The sequence below is a fragment of the Labrus bergylta genome, chromosome 16 (genome assembly GCF_963930695.1).
Source record: "Labrus bergylta chromosome 16, fLabBer1.1, whole genome shotgun sequence".
Lineage (NCBI taxonomy): Eukaryota > Metazoa > Chordata > Actinopteri > Labriformes > Labridae > Labrus > Labrus bergylta.
This window is the reverse complement of record NC_089210.1, coordinates 19,716,269-19,731,519: the sequence shown is the minus strand read 5'-3', so window position 1 is coordinate 19,731,519 and position 15,251 is coordinate 19,716,269. Positions and strand designations below refer to the sequence as shown.

At 43.6% G+C, this 15,251-nt stretch overlaps 2 protein-coding genes across 4 annotated transcripts in view; one reads left to right on the top strand and one right to left on the bottom strand.

Annotated features, from left to right (window-relative positions):
* Positions 1-10,156, top strand: part of tnrc6c1 (trinucleotide repeat containing adaptor 6C1) — a 46,538-nt gene extending 36,382 nt beyond the window's left edge. For both annotated transcript variants that reach the window (XM_065964277.1, XM_065964276.1), the window contains exons 16-21: positions 63-212; positions 529-639; positions 988-1,203; positions 1,979-2,052; positions 2,575-2,714; positions 2,807-10,156. In XM_065964277.1, the coding sequence (XP_065820349.1) occupies positions 63-212; positions 529-639; positions 988-1,203; positions 1,979-2,052; positions 2,575-2,714; positions 2,807-3,200 (1,085 nt within the window). In that variant the 3' untranslated portion in view covers positions 3,201-10,156. The remainder of the gene's footprint in view (positions 1-62; positions 213-528; positions 640-987; positions 1,204-1,978; positions 2,053-2,574; positions 2,715-2,806) is intronic.
* A 1,016-nt stretch (positions 10,157-11,172) lies between these two features.
* LOC110001079 (uncharacterized) lies at positions 11,173-15,182 on the bottom strand. 2 transcript variants are annotated; one of them, XM_020656511.3, is made up of 4 exons: positions 14,772-15,182; positions 13,206-13,565; positions 12,646-12,752; positions 11,173-11,661 (listed from the first exon to the last, which is right to left on the bottom strand). In XM_020656511.3, exons 1-4 carry the CDS (start codon positions 14,818-14,820, stop codon positions 11,434-11,436), a joined length of 744 nt encoding a protein of 247 aa, XP_020512167.1. In that variant the 5' UTR covers positions 14,821-15,182; the 3' UTR covers positions 11,173-11,433. The 2 variants fall into 2 exon arrangements, with proteins under 2 accessions (XP_020512167.1, XP_020512168.1); XM_020656512.3 differs by having other exon boundaries at positions 11,173-11,646; positions 14,772-15,179.
* Between the last annotated feature and the right edge of the window lie 69 nt (positions 15,183-15,251).

Below are 15,251 nucleotides of genomic sequence, written 5' to 3'. Positions count from 1 at the left end.
AATTGCTCAGTACTTAGATTGCTCCCTCTATAAAGAGTTGTAAAATATCATTGTTATTCCAGAGTTTTGCCCCGGTGTGCCCTGGAAGGGTCTCCAGAATATCGACCCTGAGAACGACCCCAACATGACACCTGGCAGCGTCCCCAGCGGGCCCACCATCAACACCAACATCCAAGATGTCAACCGCTACCTGCTACGGGACAGAAGTGGAGGTGAGAGCAGTGTAGACTCAGTGTCTCAGTCACTACATGTAAAAAAATAAATAAACAACAGGGAACCCAAGCAGACGTTTTTGAACTTATGGAACTCTGTCTCCTCCATAACTTAAATCTTAAATATCAAGCTGCTGCTTCTTCCACTCTTCATTTTCTTACTTTAAACCTCATCTATAATCACCGTCTTTGTTTGAACTATTTTCTTACTTCCATCATGTTTGTGCACTTTTCCTTTACTCCATTTCTTCTTCTTCTATTTTTTCCTTATTTGTTTGTGTCTGTCTTTCTGTTTGTGTTGATGGTATCGGCTCAGGCTCTTCTCCCACTTCATCTCAGAACGAGGCTCTGCCTCCCTCCTCTGATTGGCCAGTCAGTGCCTACACTAGCTCGTTCAGTCTGTCGTCCCCGGAGATGGACGATGCAGGTACATGGTTTGAATCACTGCAAATCAACTTTATCCTCTCCCTCCTGTTAACATAACAACCAGAATGTCAGCCTCTCATTGGACAGCCTGATCTCTCCCGTCCTTTAAAGACCCCCCCCCCCCCCCCCCCCCGATAAAATATGACCCTCCTTTGAGACCTCTCACTTTAAACCTTGCCTCTCATGCAGTGCATCTTTCCCCTGATGTGGTGTTAGTGTTTTTATTTGTGTGGCATGGTAAATGTAGTTTTCTGAGCGGATATGAAAGATCATTTTAACTCTTTGCTGTCTGAGCAGCTCTTTCTACGTTCTGCAGACAAACCTTTTCTGATTGTTTTTTGCTGTTCAGGTAAACTCCCAGAGATGAAATCGACATGGTCTCCAGGCCCCATCTCTCACAGCCAGGCCCCTCTGTCCCACGAGCTGTGGAAAGTCCCCCAGAGCCACAGGGGCAGTAACGTGGCACCCTCCCGACCCCCGCCCGGTCTCACCAACACCAAGCCTTCAACCTGGGGGGGCAACTCGCTGGGTTTGGCTCAAGGCTGGAGCAGCTCTTACACCTCAGGTAGTCTTTCTAGAGAAACATTTAGGGAGGCAGACGGCAAAGTGTTTTAAGTTTCCTTCTGCGATGTGTGACTTTGATATGAAAACAAAAACTGTTCAAGAAAGACGAGCAAATATTACAGGGTCACTGGAACCAATAATTGTTTGAAGCAAATATGTTGCTGTTTTGATTTTCAAATCCCAGTTAAACTCTTTTACATCCTTTTCTTATATTATCACAAGAAAAACCTTCCAACTCCGAGAAGAGCACAATTATTTAATTTAACAGCCTAGTCTGTATTACAGAACATTTTATTCTAGTCTTATTTAGTCGTCAATAAATAGATTTCACATTCTTTCAGAGATTTTAGCTGCAAAGATTTGTGAAGGCAAATGAAAAATGAGTTAATCCTCTTACCGCTTAAATAATCAAGACAAACTAAAGAAAGACGCACAGCTGCAGACAATTGTTATTCTGTTGTGAAACCAGTTATCTTAAGGTCGTTATGGAGCGTGTTGATGATGTGTACAGTTTGTAGTCGGGGTGTACTCGAAGAGAAACGCTTTGATGTGGTGTACAGCCACACAGGCCCGTCTTGAAGGAGGAATAGACGAGATGACAAACAAATGTCTTGTTGTGGTTGGAACACTGTCAACTGTCACTGGGTGGTGGTTCTCTGCAGGGCACAAATCAACACCACCCGTTTAGTGGAAGTAACTGATTTTGGTTTCAGATGAACAATCGACTTCCTGGTAACAAACATTCTGCTGTGTTTGTGTTTCTGTGTTTCATGCAGCAGGCACCACGTGGAGCACAGACACCTCCAACAGGACCAGCAGCTGGCTGGTTCTGAGGAACCTCACCCCACAGGTAACCCGCTACAGTCCAATATTTTCTATTGAGCCCTACTTGCACAGGATTACTATAACCCCTCAATATTGGTGCTTGGGGCAGCATATTTGTACAGGACAAGTGAAGTCTTTGATTTACTTGAATTTACTGACATTTCTGATTGGAAACTTGGAGGAAATTACATCTCCCTGGTCTCTAGGGGGCAGGATCACACTTTATAATGTCCAGCCTGCAGGTGATTTGTTGAGAGAAGATGTCCACAAGAAAAAAGAGGAAATGTTAAAAGCTAATCGGACTGGATAACTTTTATCAAAGCACCTCTGTGTTTGCAGAAACATAGCCGGTGTTTTTCCCCGTCATTTATACTTCAAATATTACAGACATGGTCGGTTCACAGGGGATTTAAAACACAGACGTCCTGCACAATTCTTACAAATGATCAGAGGTCCCCAGGTAATGTTAATCCTGTGTAATTGGGGTTTAGCTGTCACAAGAGGAAATTGAATCTGTGTTTGACTCTTTCTGTTGTTTGTGTCTCAGATCGATGGTTCGACTCTGCGTACTCTGTGCATGCAGCACGGCCCCCTCATCACATTCCACCTCAACCTGACGCAGGGCAACGCGGTCGTGCGCTACAGCTCCAAGGACGAAGCTGCCAAGGCTCAGAAGTCCCTGCACATGTACAAGACTTCTTGAACTGAACACCTTTTTCTTTTCTTTTTTACTTTATTGATTTTAAGTTTTTTAACAATCATTTGTGCTTTTCCTCCAGGTGTGTGCTCGGAAACACCACCATCCTGGCGGAGTTTGCCGGGGAAGAGGAGGTGAACCGCTTCTTTGCACAGGGCCAGCTGATGGGCGGGACGACCAGCTGGCAGGCCACTCCAGGCTCCAATCAGTCGAGGATGGGCGGGACCGGGTCTGGAGCGTCCCATCCTATTGGTCACTCACCCCACTGGAACAACAACAACGGTGGCAGCAGCGGCAGTAGCAGCGGCCTGGGAACAGGCGGAGGAAAGGCGGGCGGTGAGTTGCTGTGGGGGGGCGTGCCACAGTACTCCAGCCTGTGGGGACCCCCGAGTGGAGAGGAGGGACGGGTGGTGGGGAGTCCAACCCCAATCAATACGCTGCTGCCTGGGGACCTGCTCAGCGGAGAGTCCATGTAGGAACAAACCACCAATAGGAGCGAAAAACTTTGCAAATCATTGTGGAGATAATCAGTGTGGGTGTGACGGTGGAAAGGAGCGACGCGAGGAGGGACGAGGCTTCACCCTCGCTGCTCATCCTCGCCCACCTCCTCGACTCCTTTTTTTTTTTTTTGTCAACATTTCATTTGCAGTTCGTTCTGTGAATCTCAGTGAGAGATTTAGCTCACAGTGTTTGGCTCTCACTCGTGGAGACACAGGAAAAAAAGTCTTTCACTCAACAAAGAAAAGAGAACTTTTTACAGACGTGAACTTTGGAGAACTCGCTGTGTGAAACTTGTACTTAAGTCAAACTGACACGACGATGAGCTGCCATCCTGAAACTTGCGTAATCCCTCTCTGCCTTTTGAGGCAATCATACTGCACCTCAGAGACCCATTAAAAGGCATCATTCCCAAAGTTAAAAAAAAAAAAAACCTTCAATCAGAGTGGTTGTCGAAACTTTCAGCTGGTCCAGACTCAACATTTGTTTCTCTCAGCACTAATATTAGCCTTAACCTCTCTCCTGCCCTGCTGTCCTCACTCACTCTGTACTTGGTGAAGAAGCATACGGACACTTGCACACCCTTATTTCTGAGCCAGTGAAACCTGAGTGGAGATTACATGCTGCTGCGGATTTACATAAACAAACCACAGCTCATATTTTCAGTGCATTTTTGCAAGCAGATTAAGTTCCCCCACAACACGCTCAAAGGGAATGATGCAACTCTGTGTCCAAGCCATTTGATTTTTGTAGTGGTTTTTAGTGTTTTTACGTTTTCTTCTTAAACCATTGCGAGCAAAGCTAAAAAAAAAAATGTGTCTGTCAATCTTACCTGGTGGGGTGAGAGTTTTTGGGGGTTTGTCGCGTGAACATTTTAAAGACGGGATGGATGACAAAAAAAATGAACCACTGCTATTACTACGGAACTGTAAAAGACAAATAACTTCAATGCACCTCACCTCGTCTGCGGGACGCTCGCAGTTTTGGTCTCAGTCTCGGACCCTGTCTCTGATGTTGTGGAAAACCTCAAAATGTTTCCCACCAGTGTTGTCAAACACCCCCCCCCCCCCCCCCCCTCCCCTCCCCCCGATTCTCTCTTCCACTCCACCTGCAAAAAAACAAGTGACGTGCAATATAAGCCACAGACTCTACCGTCCAAGAAAACTTACCATAACCTCTCTCAAGCGGAGAGGAGACTATAAGGAATGACTGAACTGCAAAAGCTCTATCTGCCCTGCGCCCACCCCTACCCCCCCTTCCACCCTTAAAACTGCCACTACCACCCTTCATCTCCCCCCTCCCCGAAAGTGTGTGAGCTCAGGAGAGTAGCGAGCTGGACTTCAACCCCCATCTGTCCAAAATACAAGGACGTACCCACAAAGCACTTCTTCAGCCAGCCTACTCTCCACACTTATGCCAGTGACTAGTTTCGGGGGAGACAGGGGGGACGGATGTGTGTGTGTGTGTGTGTGTGTGTGTGTGTGTGTGTGTGTGTGAGTTTGTGTGCTTGGGGAGAAGGCATCAAACCAAAATGAAAGGAACCTGTTTTCCCTTCTTTTTACCCAGAAGACCAGATGACCTTTATTTTTCTTTCTTTTTGCCCAAATACGTAGAGGAGTATGAAGCAAAGGTTTGTGAACAGGTGGTCTATCATAGCACTTAGCGAGAGCGCCGCAGCTCGTTTGACCCTTAATGCCAACGACTAGAAGAAAGGAGAAGCAACACTGGCAAATAAAAAAACTGACAAAGACAAAAAAAGCAATCTGCTTAGTGGCTTCTCTATATACTTATTTTTTAACTTAACATGGATGTGAAGATGTGTTTTTTTTTTGTCCTTCTTCCCTCAAGTTGGTGGGACCAGGAAGGATGTCAAACATGGTAGCAAAGTGAAGGGAAATACAAAGATTGAACTTCTTTACAAACTGATGATGGGTGCAGCAGTGAGAAGCACCCGTCCTCACCCTCTTTATCAGAGTAAAAATCACTGTTACATTGCATACTTTGAAATCTTTAGCCTTTGGTTTCTGGAAACACTCGAACGTGTTTGTGTGTTACTGGGTCCAGCAGGGAGGATCGCCATCTTTTTTTTCGTCCTTTATTTTTTTTGTCTTCTTTCTTTTTGGAGGCCCTGCCAACCTGTGTGAAAGTGTGGCCACTGAGTGCCTGCCTGCTGCAGAGCGAGGTGCTCTGCAGCAGCCCTCACCCCATCCTCCTGCTCACTCGCTCGCTCGCCCGACACCGCCTCCCTGCGGATCCCCCATACAAGACTGGCTTCTCTCCTTTTTCCTCCCCTCCCCCCTTTGGCCTCCAAGCCAAGAGCAGCTCTATCAGAACTGGCCCACCTGTATTTAAGTTACTACTACTACTGCTGCGCCAGAGTCTGTCCTCAGCAACCTCCAACTCCACTCTCTCTGTCTCTCCTGCAAGGATCACTTTAGCCAGAGATGGAGGCATTTCATGTGTTTTGTGTTTTTCTTTTTTTTTTGGTTTTACTTACGGAATTGCCAGTGTGCATTTTTTATTTTTGTTGTCATGAAGTTCGCTGATCTTGTTGCTGTTATCATTGACGATATAGATAATGATTGTTTTTCTGATGATGATGATTTCATGGCTTTTTGATATCAGTCGTTATGCAGTGTTCAGCTCCTCTCCTGCCCCTCCCACTACCTCCAAGGCATTGGTGTTTTTAGAGGTACGCCTCAGCTGTGCAGCAAGGTCATGCATAATAGAGAAGGCTGGCTGGGGGGGGGGGGGGGGGTCAAGTTTGAGTCATGAAAGGGGGGTTTTAAGTGAGAAACGACATGTTAGAGAACGCTTCTAGACGCAATAGTGAGCCAGCTTCCTTTTCCCCCTTCGTCTCATTACACACACATCCTTTAGTGTCGATGGGCCTCACTCACACTGGTGCTTTATGTTCAACTCTGGGAGCACTCAGTTACACTTAGTACCACCTCGACTGATAACAGCCTTCCATTTCTATGCAAAGACAAGGAGGTGTTCGTTCGCAGCCATCTAGAAAAACACAGCCATTTGCCACATCTGCCAATCTCCACTCAGCTCTCAACCTTTACGACCAGGCAGCTGCCCTTAAACCCCCCCGACACCCCCTCCCCTCTGTCTGAAGAAGTCCATTTACACGATGACACTAAAATGACCTGCTGGAGGCACTATTGGTTGGCGATCAGTTTTTTCAGTTTTGTGCCAACTGATGTACAAATATCTTCTTCCACCTCGCCATATCCTCATTAACCTTTAGCGTGACGAGACTTTAGTCTGCTTTCTTGCTGCAGGAGGCTTTAGGAGTAGAAGGGCAGGACGGATGAATGGTGCTGGTATTTAATAAACGAAGGACTGGAAAATTAGAAGCCGGCTGCAGGAGGAGGAGGAGGAGGAGGAGGGGGGGGGGGGGGGGGGGCCAGGCGGGCGGGGGTGGTCCCTGTATGTGTCTGTGCACTGTTTATGGGTCACATCGGGTACATCTCTTTAAAAACCAAAAACATCTTTTTTTTTTCTTTAAGGTTTTTTTGCAAAAACTAGAAAAAAAAAAAAAAAAAAGTCTGTTCCAGCTGTGCACTCCGAGGCTGTGACACCTGTTTTCTCTGCAAGCCGCCGCCTTCTCACCCCCTCCCCCCTCCCCCCCTGCCTGGGCTCTTCCCAGGCGGGGGGGAAGTTGTATCCAGGTGGTTCATTTATGGACCTCCAACCTGAAGGTGGTGCAGGCGGATTTATTACAACAGGTCATTTTCTGCACATCTGGCTCTGGGGTCGGTGGTCCACGCAGGGACCTGGTGTATCAGCAGAAATGGGGGGACACACCTCAAGTTTGGTACCAAGTCTTAAAACTTTTGCCCTCTTCCCGAGTCGCTCGAGACTAGCATCATTCAACAAACCAATCACTATTGCCTGTTGTTGTCTGTTTGTGTGTTTGTTCCTGAAAAACCTGCATTTACTCCACACTGGACTTGAATCAATGAACTGGCGTTGGAAGCAGGGGAGTCGAACAGCGCGGGAGGGCGGGTGACTGGGACGGAGGTCGGGTCTCAGATGTGCCCTGGATTTCTTGGCGCAGCACCAGCACTGAGAGCCCCGCCCCCCTCCCACACCTCTCCTTCCCTCCCCCCCTGCACTCTTATCTACCTGTCTAGTGTTGGAAATCAGATGCTCGCCCCCCCTTTTCTTTTTTTCTATAAAGTCGCACGGACTCAGAGGGAACTGGAGCTCAAGCAAAATCTGCGTCTCAATCATGGATCAGACCGGGGCCCTGAGTAGAGTGGAATTAGCAGATCTCCGAGGCCTGGGTTGAATATGCACATGCTAGTTCATACACAGATACAAACTAAGAGTACATAACGGCTGTATGTGTGTATACGACTAGATCTCTCTGTTTCCCCTTCAGCCCTTACAGCCTGTGTGTCCTCCTCGACATTTCCCAGAAGACAAGATCATAAACATATCAGAGTAATACAAAATAATGAAAACAAATACTTGAATCAAAAGAAGCGCCAATAATGTAATGTGAACACTTTTTGTAGTGGTTTTTTTGTCTCATTCATACACTTCAGAGATTTTTGATAGCAACGGTTCAGAGCGAATCAAAATTTAAAATACGAGTGTTGTTGAAAACAAAGGTCGATATAAAAGGCAAATTTACATCTGTCGTATTTGAGTGTTTGCACAAGGCTGCTTGAACTGTATGTCGTACGAATGATTGTTTATTTAGCGCGCGAGGTTGACGATGAAACTGTGTGAGAGCTCGTGATTACAGCGGAGGAAGATCCGCCTTGTGATTCTTTTTTCGATTCAGTATACTTAGATTTTTTTTTTCTTTGCTTGTCAAAACTATATTCTGATGTTAATTGTTACTAGCCTCTAGCGTTGCACTGAGTGTCGGCCTCACCCCTCATCCAGCTAAATGAACAACATGATACAAGTACTGAGGGGGGACGGGGACAGTTCATGTGTAAATGTTTACTCAAGGACTAAAATTAAGTGTGTTTTTAAAAATGTAATGTTTATCTACCTTAGTGGCTTTCATTGTGGAATAATCCAAGAAAGTATGGATCATAATTGAGTATTGCACCATTTTTCAGACTGTAAACCTAAAAAAATAAAACCTAAAAATGAAAAAAAAAAAATCACATATATATTTAAAAAATGCAGCAAAAAAAAGTATTTTGCAGACCTGTGGCCATAGATCGAGGTAGAAGGACTTCAACTCTCCAAAATCTGAGCAACGGAGAGCGTGAAGGACAAGACATCAGACTGAGCCTTGGCTTCTAGGGCTCACTTCAGAGGTGCCTACCTTTTTGGTTTGTTAGCTTTCGTTCTGTTCAGTTCACTCATGTTGTCGTTTTTTTTTTCTTTTCTTTTCTTTTCTGCAAGGCCACTGACAGTTTACAACAACGAGAAAAATCAGCGACACAAGAATTAAACGTATGGGAATGTTGGAAAAAGACAAAAAAAAAAAAAGGACAAATGCTTCCATTTTTAAAGAAAAAGTGCGACACAACACTTCACAGAATGAAGATCAATCGTGCTACTTTCAGAACTCTGGGATTGAACAGTGTTGTCTTGTTCTGTTTGACCTTCTTGTCGATGTTGATTTCATGGACTATCTGAAGCCTGTATGTTTTATGTTGATTATATATATTTTTCCTTTGTATAAAAAGAAATGAAAAAGATTTAAAAAAAAAAAAAAGAAAAAGAAAAAGACATAATTGCTCACTATCTTGCACACAAACGAAAAAGTGGATCTTGTCTCAGGAAGGCCAGGGTTCCAGAGTACCGACTCCACGCCATTTTAATGTACATTTTTATGATGAGTTAAAAGTTAAAAAAAAAAAAAAAAAAAAAAGGATGATTTAAAAGAAACAATTCTAAGCACTGAAAGTTATGGATTTCGGAAGAAGAGAAATTTACCTGTTTCTAAATCCGTAGCAGTTACATAATAACCAAATAATGGACTTTAAATGAAAATGGAGTGCTTTATATATAAATCTATATATTAAAACTGCTTTACATTTAAAACAAAAAAAAGGTCAATGATTTTGATTGTTAAAAAAAAAAGAACGACGGTGAATAACATGCAAAATGCTGTATGTTGGAATCTTTCTTGTGTGTTTTTCTTAATGAGGTCCCGTCCTGACTGAATCAGGAACATTGTGCATTACTCTTTCTTTCCTCTCTCTCTCTCTCTCTCTCTCTCTAGCTCTCTCTCTCATTCTCCCACAGCGGGTATTATTGTTACTATGATTATGAATAGAGGTTAAAAATCAGACTTTTGTGGAGCGTTTCCACGTCTCGGAGGATGTTTGTAAAACATGAGCTGGTTGTAAAGGATCATGAAACTATGCACAAGTGTTGGGGGGGGGTTGGAAGATGGGGATTTTATGGCCTACTTCGAAGTGGCTGGTTTATTGCAGGGGGGGGTTTAATGTGTTTTTTTGTTTTTGAGGGGGTGGAGGGGTGATTCATGTGGAGTCCCCCCACCTCCAGCTTCCTCCCCCTGATTCAGATCGACCTAGCGCTACATCGCCATGCTGTGTACTCCTAAAAACCAATGAGCGTCTCACTCTTTAGCACTGTGGGATTCTAGCCTGTCACCCTCAACGGGTTTTTATTTTCTGTTGTTAAAGGTTTTATTTCTTGGAGGTTGGGGTGGGATCGTGGGTGGGGGGAGTTCGGGTTTAGGGCTGCTTTTTTTTTTTTTTTGCCTTTTTGTTTTTCGTTTTTGAAATATTAAGTAAAATGTCTGTACTGAGATTTAATGAAAAGTCAGTGGCTTGTAATGTTTTATTTTTTTCTCTCTGTATATCTCTTTCTCCTCATAGAATGTGATTGTTCAATGACATGCACCGAAACAAATCTTTTCATGAACTATGGAGCTTCTTTCAAATATTAATAAAATAGCTTTTTTCTTGGCTGTTAAAAAACATCAGTGCCTTTTGCTCGTTTGTTTCTCTCTCTCTCTCTGACTTTGTGCTTTTGCATGTCAAATAAACCTCATGTCTGCCCCTCGTCCCACAAAGGTGAAGCCAGAATCCCCCCCACCACAGGCACTGACACATCACACACAGTCTGCACAGTAGAGATCTGCTGGTGGAGCTGTCGTTTATGACATCCTGCACCTTTCCGCTAATGAAAACACGCATTTAACGGAAGAATGAGCCACTTTTTGATCCAGTAGATGTCGCCCTTAAGCACTAGCATGAAACCACAAAAACAGCTGTTAAGCGACACCTCCACTATTCTGAAGACACACCTCCAACACCCATCCACTCGCAATCTCACGAAGGAGGTTAGATTAAACTGCGGACAAAATTGTCGTTGGTTTGAGCTGCAATCACCTGTGTCCTGCAGTGATGTGTTAGTATGCTAATGTTAGCGCTCTTTGGTTAGCTCGTAGCTTCATATTGATGTGAATTTACATGAATGACCGTGATCTAAAAACGCTTACATGAAATTCAAATAATCAATGAGTATGTTCTTCTCTCTAGTTCTTGACTAAAACAGCTTTTATAAACAAGGGGAGGAGCCGGCCATCCCGTCCATGTATACTCGACTCTGACAACAACACAGCCAGCGGGACTCAAGCTTCTCCCTCATTGTAGACAGTCATGACTCAGAGATATTTACACAGGATAGACTTGATTTAACTTTAACTTATTGATTAAACGTCAAAGATCCCTCAGGTCAGCACAGTCTACATAGAACAGATTCTTGTGTCTTGGTTTGAAGCTGACACTCACAGATATTGAAAGTTCAATGACTCTTTTATTCCTGATGTTCTATCCCAGTCATCATTCATCGTCAACTCTAATCCTGTGCACACAGCGCCGCAGGAGCCACATTTGTCATCAGAGCTGTCAATCATGGCACTATGACCTTTCATGTAGCATCAAATAGACAATTAAAACAAATTATCAATATAAAAGAACCCTTGTACATAAATCAGCTTGATAAGAAATAACTTTAATGACAGAAAGCATGCTGGAGAAAAATTAATTGACCCATTGTCCCATCTGTTATAATGGAAGAAGTGGAGCTTATGACCTGTTCTGCAGCCAGTCAGAAACTGAGCTCGCAATATTTTTGCTTCACTTCTAAGCTGCTGTCATGATGTCCATCTTTTTACACAATCTATGCTCTGAGATCTTTTTTCACCATCTCTGCGGTGAAGCTGTCACCAGAAGTGCGATGGCAGAGGCTGCCTCAGGCTCGGAGGGCGAGCTGTCTGGGGCAGGCGTAGTAGTTGTCTTGCTGTTGTCGAATGTTTGGGTTGGCGTACACGGGGAAGTTGACTTCCTCCAGGTGTGAAGGGGGGGTCAGGTTATTTTGGGCGATTCCGGCACTCTGCTGCTTCCTTGTCATTTCCTCGTATATGGGGGCTGAAGGTTGAGGTCTGTGACGAGGCCTCGCCTTCACCTGAAACACAAACAACTACTAAGAATAACTTGACAATTTAAGACTTCAAATTGTCAGGAAGTGAAGTTCAAAGTGAGCTCTTAAAACTCAGACAATCTTCAGTTTAAGTCAAATGATTTAAACTTAAGAAGCTAGTAGCAGAAGATTTCAGGCATCTTTGACTAAAGAACTTATTTTATAATCAAAATAGTTTCAGGTGACTTTTTTGATGATGTTGGTGGATGTTTAATAGAGTCATACCGCTTTGAATTTCTCCTTTCACATAAAATAATACACTTAAATTAAGCTGAAATAAATAATTTATTATTTGTTGTAATTATGAGACAGAACACAGGAATACAGGACATGAATCAGCAATATAAAGGCTTTAATAAGATAACACGTTCTGAGGCTACAGCTTGTACATTCATGAGATGATCTTTTTGGGGATTTATTTCAGATATTTCCTACTGAAGTGAAGGATTTGTCTCAGATATTGAAGCAAGTTGCCACGAAAAGCTCACTGAGACAGATGTCAGTTTGTCGGGAATCTATTCAAGGTCACATATTCTGTAAAATCCTCTTCCCATGTTTTTCTAACACTAATATGTGTCCATAGTCTGTCTACAAACCCCCCCAATGATGAGAAAAGACCATCCTCTCTGTCTTTTGCCTGCTCCACTTTTCAGAAAATGTGTGCTCAAACAGGCCGTTTGGAGATTTTCCCTTCATGACATCACAAAGGGCAGTAGCCCCTCCCCCAGGTGGGTGACACTCCCACAGCTAGGTGTTTGTTCTGCCCTCTGAGTCTGCCTTCTCACCGTAAACAATAGGACATGGAGCAAGAAAGCCTGACACCCCCAAGCCCTTCCAGAGAGGGGGCGTGGTCAGACACAGCTCATGTACATATTTAAAGGTACAGACACAGAAACAGCCTGTTCTGAGCAGGGCTGAAATAGAGGGGTTTATAGGCATGATCAAACAGTCAGAAAATAAAAATGAAAGTCACAAAAAACTCACACATTTCTCCACAGCGAGCCAGCTGAGTATGAGCAGGAGGAGTCCAACTGCTGTGAAGACGGTGAAGAGCAGAGGAGCGTAACTGGGTGAGCACTGACATGACTGCCCTGAAACACAAACACACACACAAACACACATCAGCACATGAAGACAATGTCACAGTTTACATTACTCTCAACACGTTAAGGTCTCAGTACTGAAGATGCATTTCCAAAAACAATTTAAAAATGTAGCCTTTAATCAACCTGCAAACGTCTGTAACTCTTCAGGACATTTCTTACATGATTGAGTCATAATAAAGTTAGGCCACTGCCTAATCTTTGTGGGGGCGGGGCGGGGGGCTTTCTGGAGCCCTGCTGAGTAATGGGCCCATGACGGTTAGCAAAATCATAATCCATCCCAAATTTAAACATGATAACTTTCACCAGATAAAATGAGTCCTCACATGCATGTAATGTCTTTTTTCCACACCTGCCAGTACATGTATTTATTCAGCAGACTTCACTGCCACTCCATATTTATGCAAATCAACGCCTCTAAGCAGATCTATAATGATTTACCTGTCCCTTCCACCAACAGGAAAACCTTCTGCGCTCCGCTGATGATCTGCTCAGAGCTGTTCTTCTTCTTCCTGTGGCTCTGCTCCCACATGTACAGCCCTGTATCAGCGGGCTGGAGGTGTGTTATGGTGACATTGACCTGCAGAGAGTCCAGTCCTCCACGGAGCTGCAGACGGCCCTCCAGCATCGGGTCAACCCTGAGCTCGCAGCCCTCGGCCATCGACAGCAGGGTGGTCTGACTGCGGGCGCTGCGGTGGTAAAGGTGGAGGCCCGTCAGGAGGCCGCGCTCCTGCTGAGGGGACCAGGAGAGCTGCAGGGTCTGACTCTCTGACAGATGTGTGAAGATCAGCTCTGCACGGGCTGCAGGAGGGAGAAGAGAGTTCAAGGTCTGGAGAAAATACACAGATTCTACTCACATGAGCATCATGATTTCACAGATGACAGTGTTAGTCCTCAGCTTTAGTCCAAACTGAAAGATCACAACGATTATTGGATTCGGATTTTTGATTCCCAGAAGAAGAAGCCTGTGACTTTGCTGACCTCTAAAATTGCCATAATGCAGCACCACAAAGCTCTGATTTCAAATCTCTTTACTTATCATTCATCCAATCAATCAATATGTTTTTATTTATTTGGTGCCAAATCTTAACAAAAGTTTCCTCCTGACTCTTAACAACTCTTTTTACTTTTAACTCGATTTGTTATTTTTGAGACTCAACGTTTAGCATTAGTGGCAAGAACCTCTTTTCTACAACTCATTTATCAGAAGCTTTTATCCAAAGTGACGAACATCAGAGAGTAAGAACAACACAAGCAAGGATCTCTTCCGTCAGATCAGTTTTTATTTGCTCCATGCTGTTAGGTTCTTTAAAGAGGCAGTTTGTAGTTCAAGTGAGACGTTACAGAATGTAAACAAGTCTGAGTTGTGCCCAAGGTCAAATTGTTTTTTATACTGATTTGAAATACCATATCTTGTGTGGTTTTTCTTACTTTCAGGGCCAGAGAATATGCAGAAAAATAAAGTACATCTGTAATTATTCTTATAAATATAACAAACTATAAACTGGTAGTACTTTACACTACACAGGGAAACTTAAAGTCAGAGGTTTTAAATCTTTATTGTTCTAACTGTGTGCTTCACCTTTCATGGTCAAAGGTTTTTTATTAATATCCAATACATTTATGACTGAATACAAGAACAACTACTTTTTGTTGGGTGAAGAATTTAAGTAAAATTATTTGATGAAGTAAATTCTGATCATCAGAAGTGAGTTCAGTTCAGACCACATGTTGAATATTGTATCAGCCGTCATTTCTGTGAGCATTCAGAGTATTTCTGTGTTAAAGTGCCGCCGCACAGAGCTGCTGACACAACTGTGACCTAAAACACACAACTGTGATCTGATGGAGTTTACCGCCAAGTATAAAAAAGAACTGCATGTACTGTACCTTGGAAAAAAAATAGTAAATGTGAGGACTAAAAGTTACAAAAAAGTTCAAATTAGTGGCAAGCGTTCCTGACATTCTCCTTTAGTGTAAATTTCTGTTAAAATCTTGATGTCTCACCTTCAAAGAGCTGAATGAAAATAAGAAAGCATGCAGCGGTCGTCTTCATGATGTTTTCAGTTGAACGAGCTCTAAGAGAAAAACCAAAACTCAGTCATTTTGTCCTCGTCCTGTTTCCTTCAGTCCTGTGAGAGTTGAAGCTCAGCCGTTCTACATTTATTGTTCTTCATCTCGAACAGGAAGACGACTTCAAAACAAGAACTACCGCTGTTAAGCTGTGGCTTTTGCACGCTTAGGTTGTCTAACACCTCTTAAGAAATGAAGAATATCTTGTCTGGTTATGAAATTATGAATTAAGAAAAGAAGGAGATAAGAGTGTGACTTTCATTCTGTATCACTGGAAACATCTGGTGTGTTATATCAGTCTGAAGTCTGTTTGTGGGAAGGATGACAGTCTCGTGCAGCTAACAAAGGTTCTGTTGTTGACATTCAGTGTTTAAGGAAACCTGAGAGACTGGCAGACTGATTCTGATCTCATGT